General features: G+C 32.1%; 3 protein-coding genes across 3 annotated transcripts; 1 reads left to right on the top strand and 2 right to left on the bottom strand.

Annotated features, from left to right (window-relative positions):
- Positions 1 to 23: 23 nt before the first annotated feature.
- On the bottom strand, positions 24 to 868 carry LOC105799840 (uncharacterized). Its single transcript, XM_012630598.2, has 2 exons — positions 427 to 868; positions 24 to 329 (listed from the first exon to the last, which is right to left on the bottom strand). The coding sequence occupies exons 1-2, from the start codon at positions 702 to 704 to the stop codon at positions 191 to 193; spliced, it is 417 nt and encodes a 138-aa protein (XP_012486052.1). The 5' UTR covers positions 705 to 868; the 3' UTR covers positions 24 to 190.
- Positions 869 to 1,477: 609 nt separating this feature from the next.
- On the bottom strand, positions 1,478 to 3,198 carry LOC105799839 (probable E3 ubiquitin-protein ligase RHC2A). The gene has a single exon (XM_012630597.2). The coding sequence runs from the start codon at positions 3,040 to 3,042 to the stop codon at positions 1,978 to 1,980; it is 1,065 nt and encodes a 354-aa protein (XP_012486051.1). The 5' UTR covers positions 3,043 to 3,198; the 3' UTR covers positions 1,478 to 1,977.
- Positions 3,199 to 11,666: 8,468 nt separating this feature from the next.
- Positions 11,667 to 13,959, top strand: LOC105799825 (L-type lectin-domain containing receptor kinase IV.1). The gene has a single exon (XM_012630581.2). It carries the CDS (start codon positions 11,879 to 11,881, stop codon positions 13,886 to 13,888), a length of 2,010 nt encoding a protein of 669 aa, XP_012486035.1. The 5' UTR covers positions 11,667 to 11,878; the 3' UTR covers positions 13,889 to 13,959.
- The last annotated feature ends 1,831 nt before the right edge of the window (positions 13,960 to 15,790 follow it).

Genomic DNA, 15,790 nt, shown 5'->3' with positions numbered 1-15,790 from the left:
ACAGAAAAACGAACTAAGAATGATTAACATCAAAGATGTTTCTGTTATTTATATATAAGTTACACGTGGAGGAGGACATTCAACAATTTAAACTTGTGTGAACTGCAGAGAAATTTCTGAGTTCAGTAAAAGATAGGGTCTTTGGACTTTACACCAGGAATTTGGATTAAAATCACGGAATCAAAGGTATTCATTTGTCAATTTGGTTCAATTTTCCAAGCCCATTACAACGAGCGCATACGATTTGAGCCTGGTCCTTTCGTGCAGCATTTGCCCTCAATGTTGCTCCAGCTTTACGAACAAAGCCAGCCCCGTCACATTCAGGACATCTGAAATAAAAACCACAACATAGAAACACCCTAAGGGCTCAATTTATTATAGTGCAATTTTAAACACAGAGAAAAAAAAAGGAATGGGTTTAATTACGTGTCCTTGCGAGAGAAGAAGATAGGGAAAGCAGTTCCAACCAGAGCAACAACGGCTGCACCAGCAATCAGATAGTTGGTACCATCAGCTGATACATCGCCAACTGCTGCAACCACTGTAAGAGATCTCTTTTGGTTCTTCTGGCCTTTGGTCTTGGTCCTAGACAAAACAGTCGATTTCAGGGGCGCAGCCACAGCATAACGGGATGAGAGTGGAAGAAACCCTTGCAATGGCGACTGCTTCAGATTTGTTGCATGCAAAACTTGCAAAGATGCCATTGTCAACTGAACTCAATAGCTAAAGCACCTCGGGAAGTAAGGGAGGAAGTTGGAGGAGATATTCAGTCCTACAGCGTTCTTATATCGGCTGGAGAAATAAAAATGGGGGGGGCTTTAGGTTGTGGATGTTAGAAGTGACACATTGCAGGTTCTTTACCAGGGTTGTACTTGTTTGTATCTAAGCATGTGTATTGTATGGATTTAGATTTTGGATAAGGCCACGTCAGAACTCACGATTCTTGTGGTTTCCTGGATAAGGATGGTCCCCTCCAAAGACTTATTCATATGTGATGTCTAATAGTATCCCCTCTTTCTACCAGCCAAAAGTACAGAAACCAAAGTCAAGAGCTTGTTAAACCTCTTACAGTCGGCCATATTACTACCACCACAAATTATGTCCAATAGATTGCAGCTTTTGGTTGCCTTTCACCAACATAACAACTCCAAGCAAGGTGGTAGAAGTAGCAGTCTTGTCCTGTAATGGTGAGAACACAAATTTGAACTCTAAAAAACACGTTTGTTGAGAAGAATTTAAATTCTCCGGAGCACCGTGGTTTTACACCAAAAAATCTAAGGTACAACAACATGCATCATATGCCTGCTGATTTTTACCTTTTCGAACTCTCAAACACCACTGAAAAACCATGCACAAGTAAGACCACTCCTATAGGAAAATTTTCATGCTGTAATAAACAGCCCTATCTCTCCAAGACATAGTGTTCTTCAAGAAACAATTAATTCACTAATTACATAGCCTTTGCTGCAACATCACATTTATGCTCAATAATAAATAATTGAATAGATAGAACACTAAAAGTTTACAGAATCCGTCACATGGTTAAGCAATTCAAACGAAATCCCAAAACCAGTTGTTGCAGGTAGATTGGCTTCCAGTCAAGTAAATCCAAAAGTAATGACATGAACCAATGAATAATTTGCATTAACAAATAAACAACAAAATTCCTGATAATACAAGAACATAAGTTATCATCACAAAACCTACTAATGAATACTTTTAGCCAGCAAGGATCAGTGCTTTAAGCAACCACTAAAGGATCTTACTAACCACAAAACTTTATCCTTCGTCCACTTTCTTCTTCCTCAATGGTGCACATAACGACTCATAGCTTCACCAATAGTGTTGTTATTTACATCCAAGTAAAACCATGCAATCTATAAACATTCTATTCCTCGGAAAGCGGCAACATTATAGCATCGAAGGTTAACCTAAAACAGAATACCCAACAAAAACTGCATTCGATTCCTCGAAATCTCAGTCGCTATCCCTTCTAGAAGATCTATTAAACACCGAAAGCGATCGACTTCTCCTTGTAAACCCAGAATCTGAGCCTGAACGAGATGAACTCCTAAACCTCCCAAAAAATGAAACAAAACTCCGGAAAACCCGCCGGAATCCTCTGCTCTCTATTTGTGAACTTCTCCCACTGGGCGCCAATGAAATCCTTCTAGGAGCAGCCGCGTTATTAAACCCGCCATCCATCTCTGTAAACACCAATGGGAACTCCCTCTCCGCTGCTCTCCTCCCTCCAGTAAGCCTCCCTACTGCAAACCCACCTCCAGGCAATCTCCATATTGTTAATCCCACAGCCTCATTTTCCCCTGAATTGTTATCTTCCATTGGCAATTCATGGCGGCAAACTGGACAAGAGTTTCGAATCGAAAGCCAAGGTACAATACAGTCCGAATGGTAAATATGCTTACAAGGCATTTCCCGAGCTTCGGAATCAAGTTCGAAAGGTTCTTTGCAAACTGCACAGTGAGAGTCCGACCTGATGTGCCTTCCAACGATCCTTATCACCGGCATTGATTCAATCGCTGCTTTTGAAGCCGGCGGCTGCTCGAAGCGACCAACTTCGTTTACTTGTAACTGGGATAACTGATCAAGAAGCCTATCAAAATCCGAACCCATTAAAAATTCCGACATGCTATCGGGTAAATGACGAAGACCCGACCCGGACCCATCATCATAATAAAGCTCAAAACTGGTATTCCCTCTTTCGGGAAGTTCGCCGTCCGTTTCGGAGGAGGGTCTACGGAGTACGACGACGGGATTGAAAGGGGAGCGATCGCCAGCGTTTCGTCGAGCTCGACGGAAACGAGGAGTGGCGGTGGGGCTGGGGCTCAGACTGGGAGTGCCGGAGTACAAGGATGCGACGGGGAAACGGTGGTCGATGGGAGATCGAGAGGGCGTTTGGATTTCCTCGATGAATCCTCCGCCGCAGTGGAGGCAATGAACCGAATCATGGGGGGATTGGATCCGGACTCGTATAAAGCGATTGCATCTGTAACACCAATAGGGTGATGAAATCGATTCCATGGAAATGAAATGAAAAGCCGGAAATTTTCAGAAATTGGAGAAAATTAAAATCCCTAGAATCTGAGTGAGAGATCGAACGCTTAAATTAAAACTGAAAAGGAGAAGAAAAAGAAAAGAAATGGAAAAGGGCCTGTGGCGTGGAAGACTCAACGGTGTTAGCGCGTGGTGTTAATTAAGCGTGGGCTATACGCTTTTAATTACTTTTTAAGAGGGATTACCTAACCCAAATCAGATGCTTAATGGATTGATCCAGTTACTGAATACTGAAATTTAAAAGGATTCACCCCGGTTCATGAATTTTTCCTCCAACCATGTGATCAATCACATTTTCTTTTTGAATCCTGCTTAACTTCATTAATTAATAACAACATTAAACGAAAACAATATAAAGAGATCGTGATAAATAAATTATTATAGAATAATCTAAAAACAAATTGATAATAACTGCAACACTCGAATAATTCAAAATAAACCGAGATGTATCAGCTTAATCAAATTGCTGAAATTTTCATCCTAATTTTGTCATCTTCAAAATCAAGAAAAACTACCAAAAGTCTTGAGAGATCTACCGATAAAAGGTAAGTTTTTTATGGTTTATCATCACCATCATCTCGAACTTATCATGATAAAGCCCTTTGAGAACGATTCATAATAGATCTGGGACATCCTTATATTGACAAATTTCACATATACACTAGAATATTATTAAAAATTAAAATTAAAATCAAATCAAATAAAACAAATTAGACAAAGTAAAAACCATGAAAAATATGGACAAAATAAATCTACGGAATTGCAGACAAAATAAAACCATGAACTTATGAATGTGGACTGAAATTAAAAATAAAATAAAACTACGAAGAAATGAAAATGGTGAAGAAACCACGATGAGCAACTAGACTGAAGGCCAGTGTTGTAGCTACCTAAAAACACCAATCACATTTTTTTAACTAGAATTTACGGTAGCAAAATTTTAAAAGGTAAATTACACTTAATATCACTAAACTATTAGGAAGTTTACATTTTAGTCACTCAATTTCAAAAAGTTACAAATAATCACTAAATCATTTGAAAGTTTTCATTTAAGTCGCTAGATATTCACGAGCTTATATTATTGTTTTCTTTTTTTATAGGTTTGGAGTGGAAGGGGTGTTTGTGACGAAGTTCATACACTTGCAAAAGGGCCAAACAAAACTGTTAAAAGATATAGTATATGTTATACACCAATGACCACCAACCCGAAACCCAGATAAGATCCGGGTAGCCTACCAATGACCCGAATTAGCCCCGCCAGATGGATGTGTGCAAGACATACAACAAGAGGACAACTAGGGGAACTCGCGGAATCAACTCGCACGAGTCGAGCGGAGTTCGCAGTCTCAATTCGCATATACCCGAGGAGTTTGCATGTGGTGGGCTGCGAGGTTCATTAGTTGACCTAAAACGATACACATGTCCAGCATGCCCAAAGCCTGCTCGGAATGACAATCTTATGAATAGTGGGGTCAAGTCTATGAACAGTGGAGTAAAATCATGAACAATAATAGCATGTATAAATACCTGAATATACCCTTTAATGAGACACACAAAAAATTACTCAACTGTACATATGTAATCAATGGATTTCAATTCCATTCAAAATCTTGTGAAAGATTTAGGATAAACCAAAATTGTGTAGTAGTTATTACTTCTAGAACTACAAGTTATGCTAGTGTAAAGGATAGTAAACTTGTGGAAGGAAATATTGAGTTAGATTATTATTGAAAGTAGAAGGTTGTGTTATTCAACTGTAATTGGGCAAATGTAACTACTAAGATTAGTTTGGTTTTATAAGTGTCAACTTCTCGCAATTAATTCACACCAGGCAACATCTACTTGACGAGTCGTACGTTTTTTTCGTCTCAAGTAAAATAAGTCTTTTATTCTGAGGATCTCATTGATAACAGTTGTTATGCTATCCTCCGCAACAAATCTAGGGACTTATTTGATATGGGTGGTGATTTTAGAGATGATAATTAACCAAGAAATGAAAGCGTACCTTTTTTGTATCAAAACTTAGATGATTTAGATGAAAATAGACTGAGAACTAGTACAATATTTCAATGGGTTCATGACGATATTGAGGAAAATATGTATGATGTAAATATATTTTAAAAAATAGTTTGTATACCATGTATATCAATCAATCATTTTGTAATTTTTATAATGATATTTTAAATATATATTAATTCTATTTTAAAAATTTTTAAAATGTTTGTATAAATAATATAAATTTAAATTAGTTTTGAAAAAAAACTATTTTATTAAAAATATAAATATAAATAGTTTTAAATAATTTGAAAAATAACAAATTGTAGTATGCTTTTAACATGAGTTAATCACTTTTTAAACATTTAAGTAAAATTTCTAATCATTTAAAAAAATTAAAGTTAAATATGTTTTTAAAAAGTTTTATTTTAAAAAACTCTGTTAAAACTTTCAATCTACAAAACATTTTAAAAATAATTTAATTTAAAATATTACTTCAAAATATTGATAATGTTAAAATAATATTTTAAATAATTTGAACTTTTATTAAAGTGTTTAAGGTAATATGTTAAAATAATTTTCAAAAAATAATTTTCAAAATTGTTTATATGTTAACATATAACTCTTTTGATAGTTTTTAAACATAAAATGGGGAAAAACACCTACTTCGAAGTGTTTATGGTAAGCTTCCATTTACTTTCATATATTTCTATTTTTATTTTGAAAAATTGTTCAACATTAATTACAAATTTAACTCATAAATAATTTAGTAAAGATAATAATAATTTAACTACTAATTACGGATGTGTCGAGAGGTGTCATTTGTCATAAAAATAATATAATTATTAAAGTATATTAAATTATATTTATATAATATATTATTAAATTAATTTGTATATATAGTCATAAGTTTATGTTTAAACATTTATGGGAGAAAAAGATCTCTTTAATATCGTGTATTAGGGGTACATATAGGGAAAATGTTCCCTTGTTTGATAGAGTCGTGTCATCAACAACAGTGATGGCTACTCAACCATGTGGTTGGCTAGGTGGCTAGTCTGTTATATGTCTACTGTCGTCAAGTGGGGTTCTACTCTAACATTCTCTTTGTTGAGGTACCACGAAATCATTATGTCTCAGTAATCCTTTAGTGATTCGCTTCTGGGATAGGAGCATGCCGTTAATAGCAATTGACTTAATGGAGGGTCCGCTAAAAGCAAGTGGCTTGATAGAGGTGTTAAATGTGCAGATGGCTTCTCATCCTATGACTAGTCGAGTGATACCGATCAGGGAATTGTTCGTAGAAGCCTCTCAAGTCACATCTCATATTGCCACGTGTCTCAGTTGGGATAAAGAAATAACACAATTAATAAAACGATCAATAAATAATAAAATGTTTGCACAATGACATTATAAAATGTAATTCCTATAAAATAAATAACAATTAAAAATATTAATAAAATAATATAATAAGTAACTTATTAATTAATTAATAATTTAAAACACCTAGATTGCCTTTATTTAATTTGATATGAAATTAGCAATAAAATGAATTAATTTTAAATTAATTAAGTTAATTGAATTTATATGATACAAATTCTATATTCATGGAAGGTTACACTTGAAAATTTGTATATAATTTTTTATATCATTTCATCTATTATCTTTGTTTTTATTATTAGAAAAGAGAGAGTAGATTACAAAATAATCATTCTAGGTTAAGCAACACTTATGTTAGTTTTATACTTTATGTAATTATTTTTTGGCATAACAATTTATTTAATCCTTTAAATTTATAAAAAATATTATTTTAGCATTTTATTTAATTTTCCATCTCTTTTAATATTTGATTTGTATTGTTTGTCAATTCACCTCAAAACTGATAGAAAAATTAACGATGCTAATAAGTCCCACGTGGATGTTACGTCAACAATTAATTAATTTTAAATTTTAAAATTTAAAAAATTAAACTTTAAAAAATATTAAAAATATAAAAATATTTAAAAATAATAATTAATTGTTGGTGTGACATACACATTAATGCCAGGTCAGTAAAATTCATATATCTTAATTTTTCATCTATTTTGAGATAATTTAATAAATATAAAAATTCAAGAACTGAAAGAATAAAAATAAATGAAGGATTAAATTTTTTTTTGTTTTTATAAAATTGGAGGGTATAAAAGAATCTCATCACGTAACCTCGAATAATTAAACCAGCTAGCAGCCTCTTAAAACTCAAGATGCAGAAAAGTCGTACTAACTTCCATAATATCATATTGAATCCTTTTTCTTTCTCTTTTCAATCTACGTAACCATTAAATTTTTAATATTCAATTATTGAAAATTTTATAAAATTTTCATTTATTTTATAAGAACATGTGTCGGCCAATTATTGTAATTTTTAATAACGCAACAACTAAGATAAGACAGTTTGAATAAACTATTTAATTAGTCACCTAATATTTAAAGTGCTTTCATTTTGGTACCTAAAAGTATATTCTTGCAATTTCACCACCGTTGTTAGAGAACGCTTTCATTTGAGTCACCCAAGCATTAAATCTCCAGTGGCAATTGACTGTATATGCCACATTATGTTTACACTTTCATTTTGGCCACCCAACTTTTAGGTCGTTTTCACTTTTGTCACCTAAAAAAAATATTTTTTTAAGTATTGACCTTGATAAAAAAAAACTAAGGATTAAAGTGAAAAAGTAGTAGAAACATAAACATTGTATTAAAAAAATTATCAAATTATATTTATTTATCCCATTATTGAAAATTCTATTTTTTAACTTTTAAATTTCAAAACATCAATATCAATTAAATAATTTGTTGAAAACTTTTATCCATTGATAGTGTCAATTGATTTGTTACTATAATATTGAAATTAATTAATTTAATCACCCAAAATTTAAAATTTTATTTTATGTTTCTAAATTAGCTTTAACGAGATAAACTCAAATAATTCATATTTAATAATTGTCTCTGAAATCTATTTTTTATTATATAATCTTGATTCTTCCATGCTAAGTTAAAACAATTAATTGCAAGGATTTTCTCCATCATTTCTTTACCCAAACAAAGAACAAACAATTAATTTAATTATTTGTAAGAATTTTTCTTTACTTTTAACTTAGCATGAAAGATTCAAGATTTTATAATCAAAAGAAATTTAGATTTCTAGACAATGATAAATATGAGTTGATTCCGTTAAGGATAATTTAGAAACATAAAATAAAATTTTAAGAGGATATTAATTTAATTAATTTCAATATTATAGTAACATATTAGTCAACGTTTTATTTAAGTAGTGTTTGGAAAGCCACATAGTAATTAAATTTGGATTTAATTGCTTGTCAGTAATTACATAAGCGTGACATGTTTGGATAACCGTTGTAATTATAAGATCCTCTTGAAATAGGTATAGTTGGAGCACCATAATTACATTTTTCAATTTTTACACATATCAATACTTAAAAAATGATCTATTTTGGGTGATTAAAATGAAAGTAACCTAAAAGTTAAGCAAATAAAATGAAAATATAAACGCGATGTGGACATGATTTGATGTGTGCAGTGCGATTGAACATTTAATGCATAGATAATTAAAATAAAAATATATTGTAAAATTTTTTTAAGTGATTGAAATAGTTTAGTACATGGAAAAAGTGGTGGCAAAATTTGAGCAAGTCATGTAATAGAAATTAAAGGTATTAAAAGAGTTGGAGGGATGAATAAGGTGCAATCAAATTAGAAAAACTAAATTCAGCCATCAGTGTCATTAATGACGAAATGTAATTTATTAACCACTTGAAAAAAGAAAGGCAAGCAAGCAGCAAAAGGTTGTCCTAAAGCTCTTACCTTTGAAACTTCAAGGCACGTGGGTCCCCAAGAATTTCGCCGACAAGCTGGCATCGAATCCAGCGATCCTGTCCCCACTCTCTTTACCACACGACACCCTAAAATAATCCCAATCTGTTTGATTTTGATCTCACATCATTTTTTTTATGTTTATTTTGTTTTCAAAATCGGGTTCTGAGATAGAGGAGTATTTTTTATTTAAAATTCTCAAAGTTTAGTTTTTTAAAAAAAGCTATTAATTTTTTTAATTTCCAACTATCTTTATTTAATTTTTTGCAAAACTCTTAGTAGAATTATGATGTTTAGGGGCAAAGTCAAGGCTCTCGTCTCTCAAATTTTCTCCTTTTATAATTTTAAAAATTTAAATTAATATATAGTAAATTACATTTTAACCTCTTACGAATGACAAAAAATTGATTTAGTCTTTTAAAATTATAAAGATATAGACTATTAAAATGGTAAATTTTCACTTTTGTTATCATAAAATATACAACTTTATTCACCCATTTTAAAAAAATTCGCTCCGCCCTTGATGATTTTTAAAATTATTTTAATTAAATACTTTTAGTTTTATAAAATTTTGAAGTAAGAATACTTGTATTATTTAATTTTGTATAATCTATATTATTATTTAAGCTCACATGTTAATCGGACACAAACTCAACTAAAAATTATGGAAGGATCTTTTCGTAATTAAAATAAAGTATATTATTTAATGGTACTTTAATTATTTTATATTTTAAAAATGTCAATAAAAATAAGCATGTTATGAGATTTAAACTCATGTTATTTACATCAATATAGCATTGGTTTTAGCATTAAATCAAAGTTTTACTTTAAAATGATATTAATATTTAAATTGTATTATACCCTTAATATTTACTGCATTGTTAAAATAAGAGAATAACTCAGCCAGAATTTTCTATCTTTTATATAAAGTCAAGAAAAATCATGCCCAAAACGCCATACATACACCCTCCCAATTTCAACAAAAGTAACATTTGGTATTCATTGCAAGTATATTATTGTTATTAGTTTCAAATCTTACATTTCAATATTTATAAATTAAATTTTGCTATTAGTCCCTATAGTTTGCGAAAGTTGTAGATTTATTCTTTGTACTTCTATTTGATCAATTTTAGTTCACGTATTTTTCGAATTGGTCACTTTTAGTTTCTGTACTTTTCAAAATTTGAAATTTTATTCTCGACCCAAATAGCAGTAATTAAATTCGCTTGGTTAAATTCAATTACTAGTCTTGTACTATGCATATATTTATAGATTTAGTCACTTTTCTCTAATTGGATCGTTTTAAATACCTTTACTTTTCGAATTTTGAAATTTCAATCCTGATGCAATTGACAGTTGTTAATTCACTAATTGGATCTTTAGTAAGCAATTTGTGGAAATGATAAGTTGACATATGATAGTACACATACGGTAATATACTTAGCGCATCAGACTTTAAAAATAGTAGAACTTTACTTAATGAATTTAACCATTACTGTTTGGGGAGGATTGAAATTTTAAAATTTGAAAAGTACGGTGACTAAAAATAACCAGATTAAATTCACAAATTTTGCAAAGTATAGGAACTAATGGCATAATTTAAACTTATTTATTGTATGTTATTTATAAACACACCTATGTATTTTAAATACGTAATTTCCATACGCGTGTAATAGAATTTATAGTATTATATAAAAAGTAACCCGACAAGTCAAGTTGAAAGTTTTAATTTTCTTAGAATTAGTTTTGAGTTTTAAATTTTGGGTAAATTACATAGTTGATCACTCAACTTTTATAATTATTTTTTAATTTTTGGCACGAAAATAAAAATTACAAATTGAGCACTATCATTAACATCCATTTTCATTTTAATCACCCAACTTTATTAAATTTTAATTTTGGTTACTGTCAGAAATTTAAGTTATTGTACACCCATTTTAGTTGCCCAACTTTAATAAAATTTCATTTTAATCACTCATTTTATCTTTTATAAATTGATTTTCTTTTTTCTTTTTATAGAATTAAATTTTAATTTTTCCCAGGGAAAAGCTGGTGTTTTATAGGAATTACCTGAATTTTTATAGAAAATTTGGATTTTAGAAGGAAAAATTATTTTATCTTTTTAATTTCCTTTATTTCTTTATGATTAACTTTTTCCAATAAAAAGATGAGATTTTACATTGAATTATTTGAGTTTTATAGGAAAAACTATTTTATTTTTAATTTCCTTGGGTTTTTTAGGAAGACCCATTTTCTTTTTAATTTCTTTAGTTTTTATAATTATTTTTTCCAGTAAAAGGGAAAAAATCTAGGTTTTATAGTGAATTGGGTTGCACGACAAAACTTGAGTTTCAGCTTCATTCTTCAATTAACTCAATTTCCTGTAAAAGCTCAAGTATTTTCTTTAAAATAAAATTAATTTTTACAAAGTAAATGAGTGAATAAAATGAAAACTTATTAAAATTTGATGAGTAAAATGAGTATACAGTAACATTGAATTAAGGTGGGTGATCAAAATGAAGACTTATTAAAGTTGGATGACTAAAATAAAAATGGCTGTTAACAGCAATACCCATTTGCAATTTTTTTATTTTCAGCGCCAAAAGTGAAAATTTAAGAAAGTTGGGTGACCAACTGTGAAATTTACCCTAAAATATTAACTAAAATCAAAATCGGATGAAAAAAAAACAAGAAAATCGAGTGCAAACCAGCATCGCCTACCAATCTCTCGTTGCCATCTCTATTAAATATTAGTTATTGAAAAAATGTATATTTATTTAAGAAAATGATTCATCATACCGGCGAAGGTTTTCTATGGCATGGGCGAGAGCTTCTTTGAAATTTCAAACTAATCTAAAGCTGTGTTATATGTCGGAGAATATAAAATGAAAAGAAGAACAGAATATAAAGACGACAGTGTTAGTAGACATTGGCCATGTGTTTCAGATTCTCGAATCTGCTGACTCTACTTCTGATTAGCTTTGCAGCTGCCGAGGATGTTGGTTTCATCTACAACGGATTCCGGTCGGCTAATCTAAACCTTGATGGCATTGCAGAACTCACTTCCAATGGACTCCTAAAGCTCACCAATAAAACCGTGCAAGAAACAGGTCATGCTTTCTACCCTCACCTCGTTTATTTCAAGAACTCTACCAACGGTTCTGTTTTTTCCTTCTCTTCCACCTTTGTCTTCGCCATACTTCCGGAGTATCCAACTCTCAGCGGCCATGGAATCGCTTTCGTGATTGCACCAACCAAAGGCCTCCCCGGATCTCTTCCAAGTCAGTATCTCGGACTGTTCAATGGGTCCAACAATGGCAATGATACAAACCATGTTGTTGCTGTAGAACTCGACACTATACGAAGTACGGAGTTCGATGATATCAATGACAATCACGTTGGGATTGACATTAATGGGTTGAAGTCTGCTACTTCTTCTCCAGCTGGATATTATGAGGACGACAGCCATGACTTTAAAAACCTGACCTTGATCAGTGGTAAACGGATGCAAGTTTGGGTCGAATATCATGGTCTAGAGAAGAGAATGGATGTCACTTTAGCTCCATTTAAGGTTCCTAAACCCGACACCCCACTTTTATCCTTGTCTCGTGATCTGTCTTCAATTGTTAACCGTGAGATGTATGTTGGTTTTTCATCGTCAACTGGTTCGGTCCTCACATCTCATTATGTTTTGGGCTGGAGCTTTAAGGTTAATGGTCAGGCAGAAGAGCTTACCCTGTCTCAACTTCCCAAGCTTCCTCGGTTAGGACCAAAGAAAAAGCCGAAAGTTTTGACAATTGGGTTGCCTTTGATTTTGGTGAGCTTGGCTTTGGCAGGAGTTTCTGGTGCTGCTTACTTGGTAAGGAGGAAAAGGAAGTTTGCTGATGTAGTTGAAGATTGGGAGCTTGAGTATGGGCCTCATAGATTCAAGTTTAAAGATCTATATATTGCTACAAAAGGATTCAAAGACAAGGAATTATTGGGTGCTGGTGGATTTGGAAGGGTCTACAGAGGAGTTCTTCCAAGCAATAAACTTGAGGTTGCAGTGAAAAGAGTCTCGCATGAATCAAGGCAAGGGATGAGGGAATTTGTAGCAGAAATTGTGAGTATTGGTCGTCTCCGACACCGGAATTTAGTCCAACTCTTGGGATATTGCCGGCGCAAAGGTGAGCTGCTTTTGGTCTATGACTACATGCCTAATGGAAGTCTTGATAAGTATTTGCATGACCAGCCAAAAGTCACCCTAAATTGGAGACAAAGATTCAGAGTCATCAAAGGTGTAGCATCAGGATTGTTCTATTTACATGGAGAATGGGATCAAGTTGTGGTTCATAGAGATGTTAAAGCCAGCAATGTTTTACTGGATGGCGAATTAAATGGAAGATTGGGAGATTTTGGGCTTGCTAGATTATATGACCATGGAACGGATCCCCAAACAACTCACGTTGTGGGAACTCTTGGTTATTTGGCTCCCGAGCATACTCGAACCGGGAAAGCCACGCCGTCCACCGATGTGTTTGCTTTCGGGGCATTTTTGCTTGAAGTTGCGTGTGGAAGAAGGCCAATAGAGGCAAAATCTCCGACAGAAGATGTAATCTTGGTAGATTGGGTGTATTCATGTTGGTCCAACGGTGATATTATGGAGGCCAAAGATCCGAATCTGGGTTCAGGTTATGAGGCAGAGGAAGTAGAGTTGGTTTTAAAACTTGGGTTGCTCTGCTCTCACTCAGAACCTGAAGCAAGGCCAACCATGCGCCAAGTCCTTCAATTTTTAGAAGGGGATCTTCCATTTCCAGAAATGTCATCACTCAGTCTCACTTCCAGTGGACTAACATTTGGACATCGACAAGGGTTTGATGATTATGTCATGTCGTATTCATCTTCCGTTTGCAAGGGATTCTCCCATTGTTCTGTTGCAGATTCTTTACTTTCTGGAGGTCGATGATTGTAAAATTTTTCTCAGTGTTAATAAGTTGTAATCCATTACTTTGCATAAAAGCTTACTTATTTGAATAACCATTTCTTTTAAAATATTACTAGTATAATACTGGTGAACCTGGAATTTTGTGTTATTTGTTCTTGGATGTTGCGAAGAGGAAGGCTGTTCATCGTCCATGGCCGCCAGACAGACAGGTGAGGTGTGTGGGGTTGCTCGGAGTGTTCTGCGATTGTCAAATGTGAACCTCACCAGTATCCACCTAATTTCGGAGCATGCTACTAACTAGTCCAAAATGTCTGCTGTGGATCCTAATTTCAATTTTCAACACTCTCTCAATAGTCAATACCAACAATAATGTTAAATTTGTTAAATATCTTGCTGTTATTTGCTGTCAGTGAATCAATACATTTTTTAATTTTTTTCATAAGTGATATATTATGATTCATCGCACCCTATTTTTTTATTTTTGTTTGGCTGTTTGGGGCACCCCAGTGGAGCAAGATTACCCCTAAAACCTTTGGCTGTAGCTTTAGGCTTCCAACGGAGCAAACGGAGCTCCAATGAAGGGGATAATCTCTATGTTACCCCCTTCCACTATTTTAACTCTATTATTATAATATTGTTTTAAATATAAATATTATTTAATATCAAATTCTTTTAGTATATTTTATTCCCTCAAATATATATATATATATATATATTATGTTTTTATTTGTTGAAATAGTACTTAGTATTGTTATAAAAAAATCAATATAATAAATAATTTAAAATGGTTGTAAAAGAATTAATTAATATATTTATAAAAATATTTTGATATATATTATTTTATTAAATAAAATTATAATTTATCATGTTTTTAGTAATTTCATAAAAATAAAATAATTTAAATTTTTTATTATATATAAATTTTAATATAATGTCTTTAATAATCTCATCGAATTTAAACACACGGTTGACCGCTAATTTTAATATCATCATTATATCAATGAATCTTACCTTCATTATTATTTTTAAGCTCACTCTAAACAAACACATCACTAATCTAAAAAACACATGCTGCCTTCAAATCCCACGTGACCATCTTTTTCTTTCTTCCCCCTATTTCCAAGTTGACCACGTTTCGCATGTTTAGTATTTTGGTTAAATTATAGTTTTTTATCCTTGAACTCTGCTTAAATTTAAAATGTAGGCTTTATATCTTATTTTGGTGTAATTTCATTATTCTACTTTAATTACTTCATTAATTAGCTTAAATAGTTAACACCTCAATTGTTTCGATTGAAAAAGATATATATTTATTAAAATTCACACCAATAATATTATCAAAAAAATTAATGGGGTTAAGTATTTGAATTAACCGACGACATTATAAAAACAAAGGATCAAAATTACATGGATTGAATCGCAAAGTTGAACATAGTAAAGAGACCAAGATCAAAATTTGACCAAATTGGTTGGTTGTCAAAATTTACCTTCTAGAAGGGAAGTTTGAAAGTAGGTTGGCCAAGAGGTTGGTCTAGGTGCATGGTATTTGAAAATTGGTGACAAAACTAAGATAAAGCATAGAAGTTTCTTTACAAGTGGGGTGTGGACGCAAAGTCTGCCGTGCAGCTGTGTATTTTCTGATAAATAATATATGGGATGTATTTTCATACTTCGCAAGTTGCACTAGAAAAAGTTCCTCTCATTTTGATTCCTAGTTACTTAATATTATTCTTTAGGTTTTTGTTTGTTAGAGTGAAAAGAAAATTAGAAGAATAGAACTTTGAGAGATAGAAAATAAGATGCTTAGAAATATATGAAAATGGATCCATTGCTTGGTAGAAGTAAAAAATGTAAAGAAAGAAAACAAAACATTTAAAAAAGTACATAATTTTGAACTAAGATGCATATCTCTAACTTTTGAAA

The sequence above is a fragment of the Gossypium raimondii genome, chromosome 9 (assembly GCF_025698545.1).
Source record: "Gossypium raimondii isolate GPD5lz chromosome 9, ASM2569854v1, whole genome shotgun sequence".
NCBI lineage: Eukaryota > Viridiplantae > Streptophyta > Magnoliopsida > Malvales > Malvaceae > Gossypium > Gossypium raimondii.
Note: the sequence above shows the minus strand (reverse complement) of the source record. Positions and strands in the feature narration are given on the sequence as shown.

Coding starts and splice junctions, on each gene's coding strand:
- LOC105799840 (XM_012630598.2), bottom strand. CDS start 704: ATGGCATCTTTGCAAGTTTTGCATGCAACAAATCTGAAGCAGTCGCCA. Junction 330..426: donor TTCTTCTCTCGCAAGGACAC/GTAATTAAACCC, acceptor TTTTTATTTCAG/ATGTCCTGAATGTGACGGGG.
- LOC105799839 (XM_012630597.2), bottom strand. CDS start 3,042: ATGGAATCGATTTCATCACCCTATTGGTGTTACAGATGCAATCGCTTT.
- LOC105799825 (XM_012630581.2), top strand. CDS start 11,879: ATGTGTTTCAGATTCTCGAATCTGCTGACTCTACTTCTGATTAGCTTT.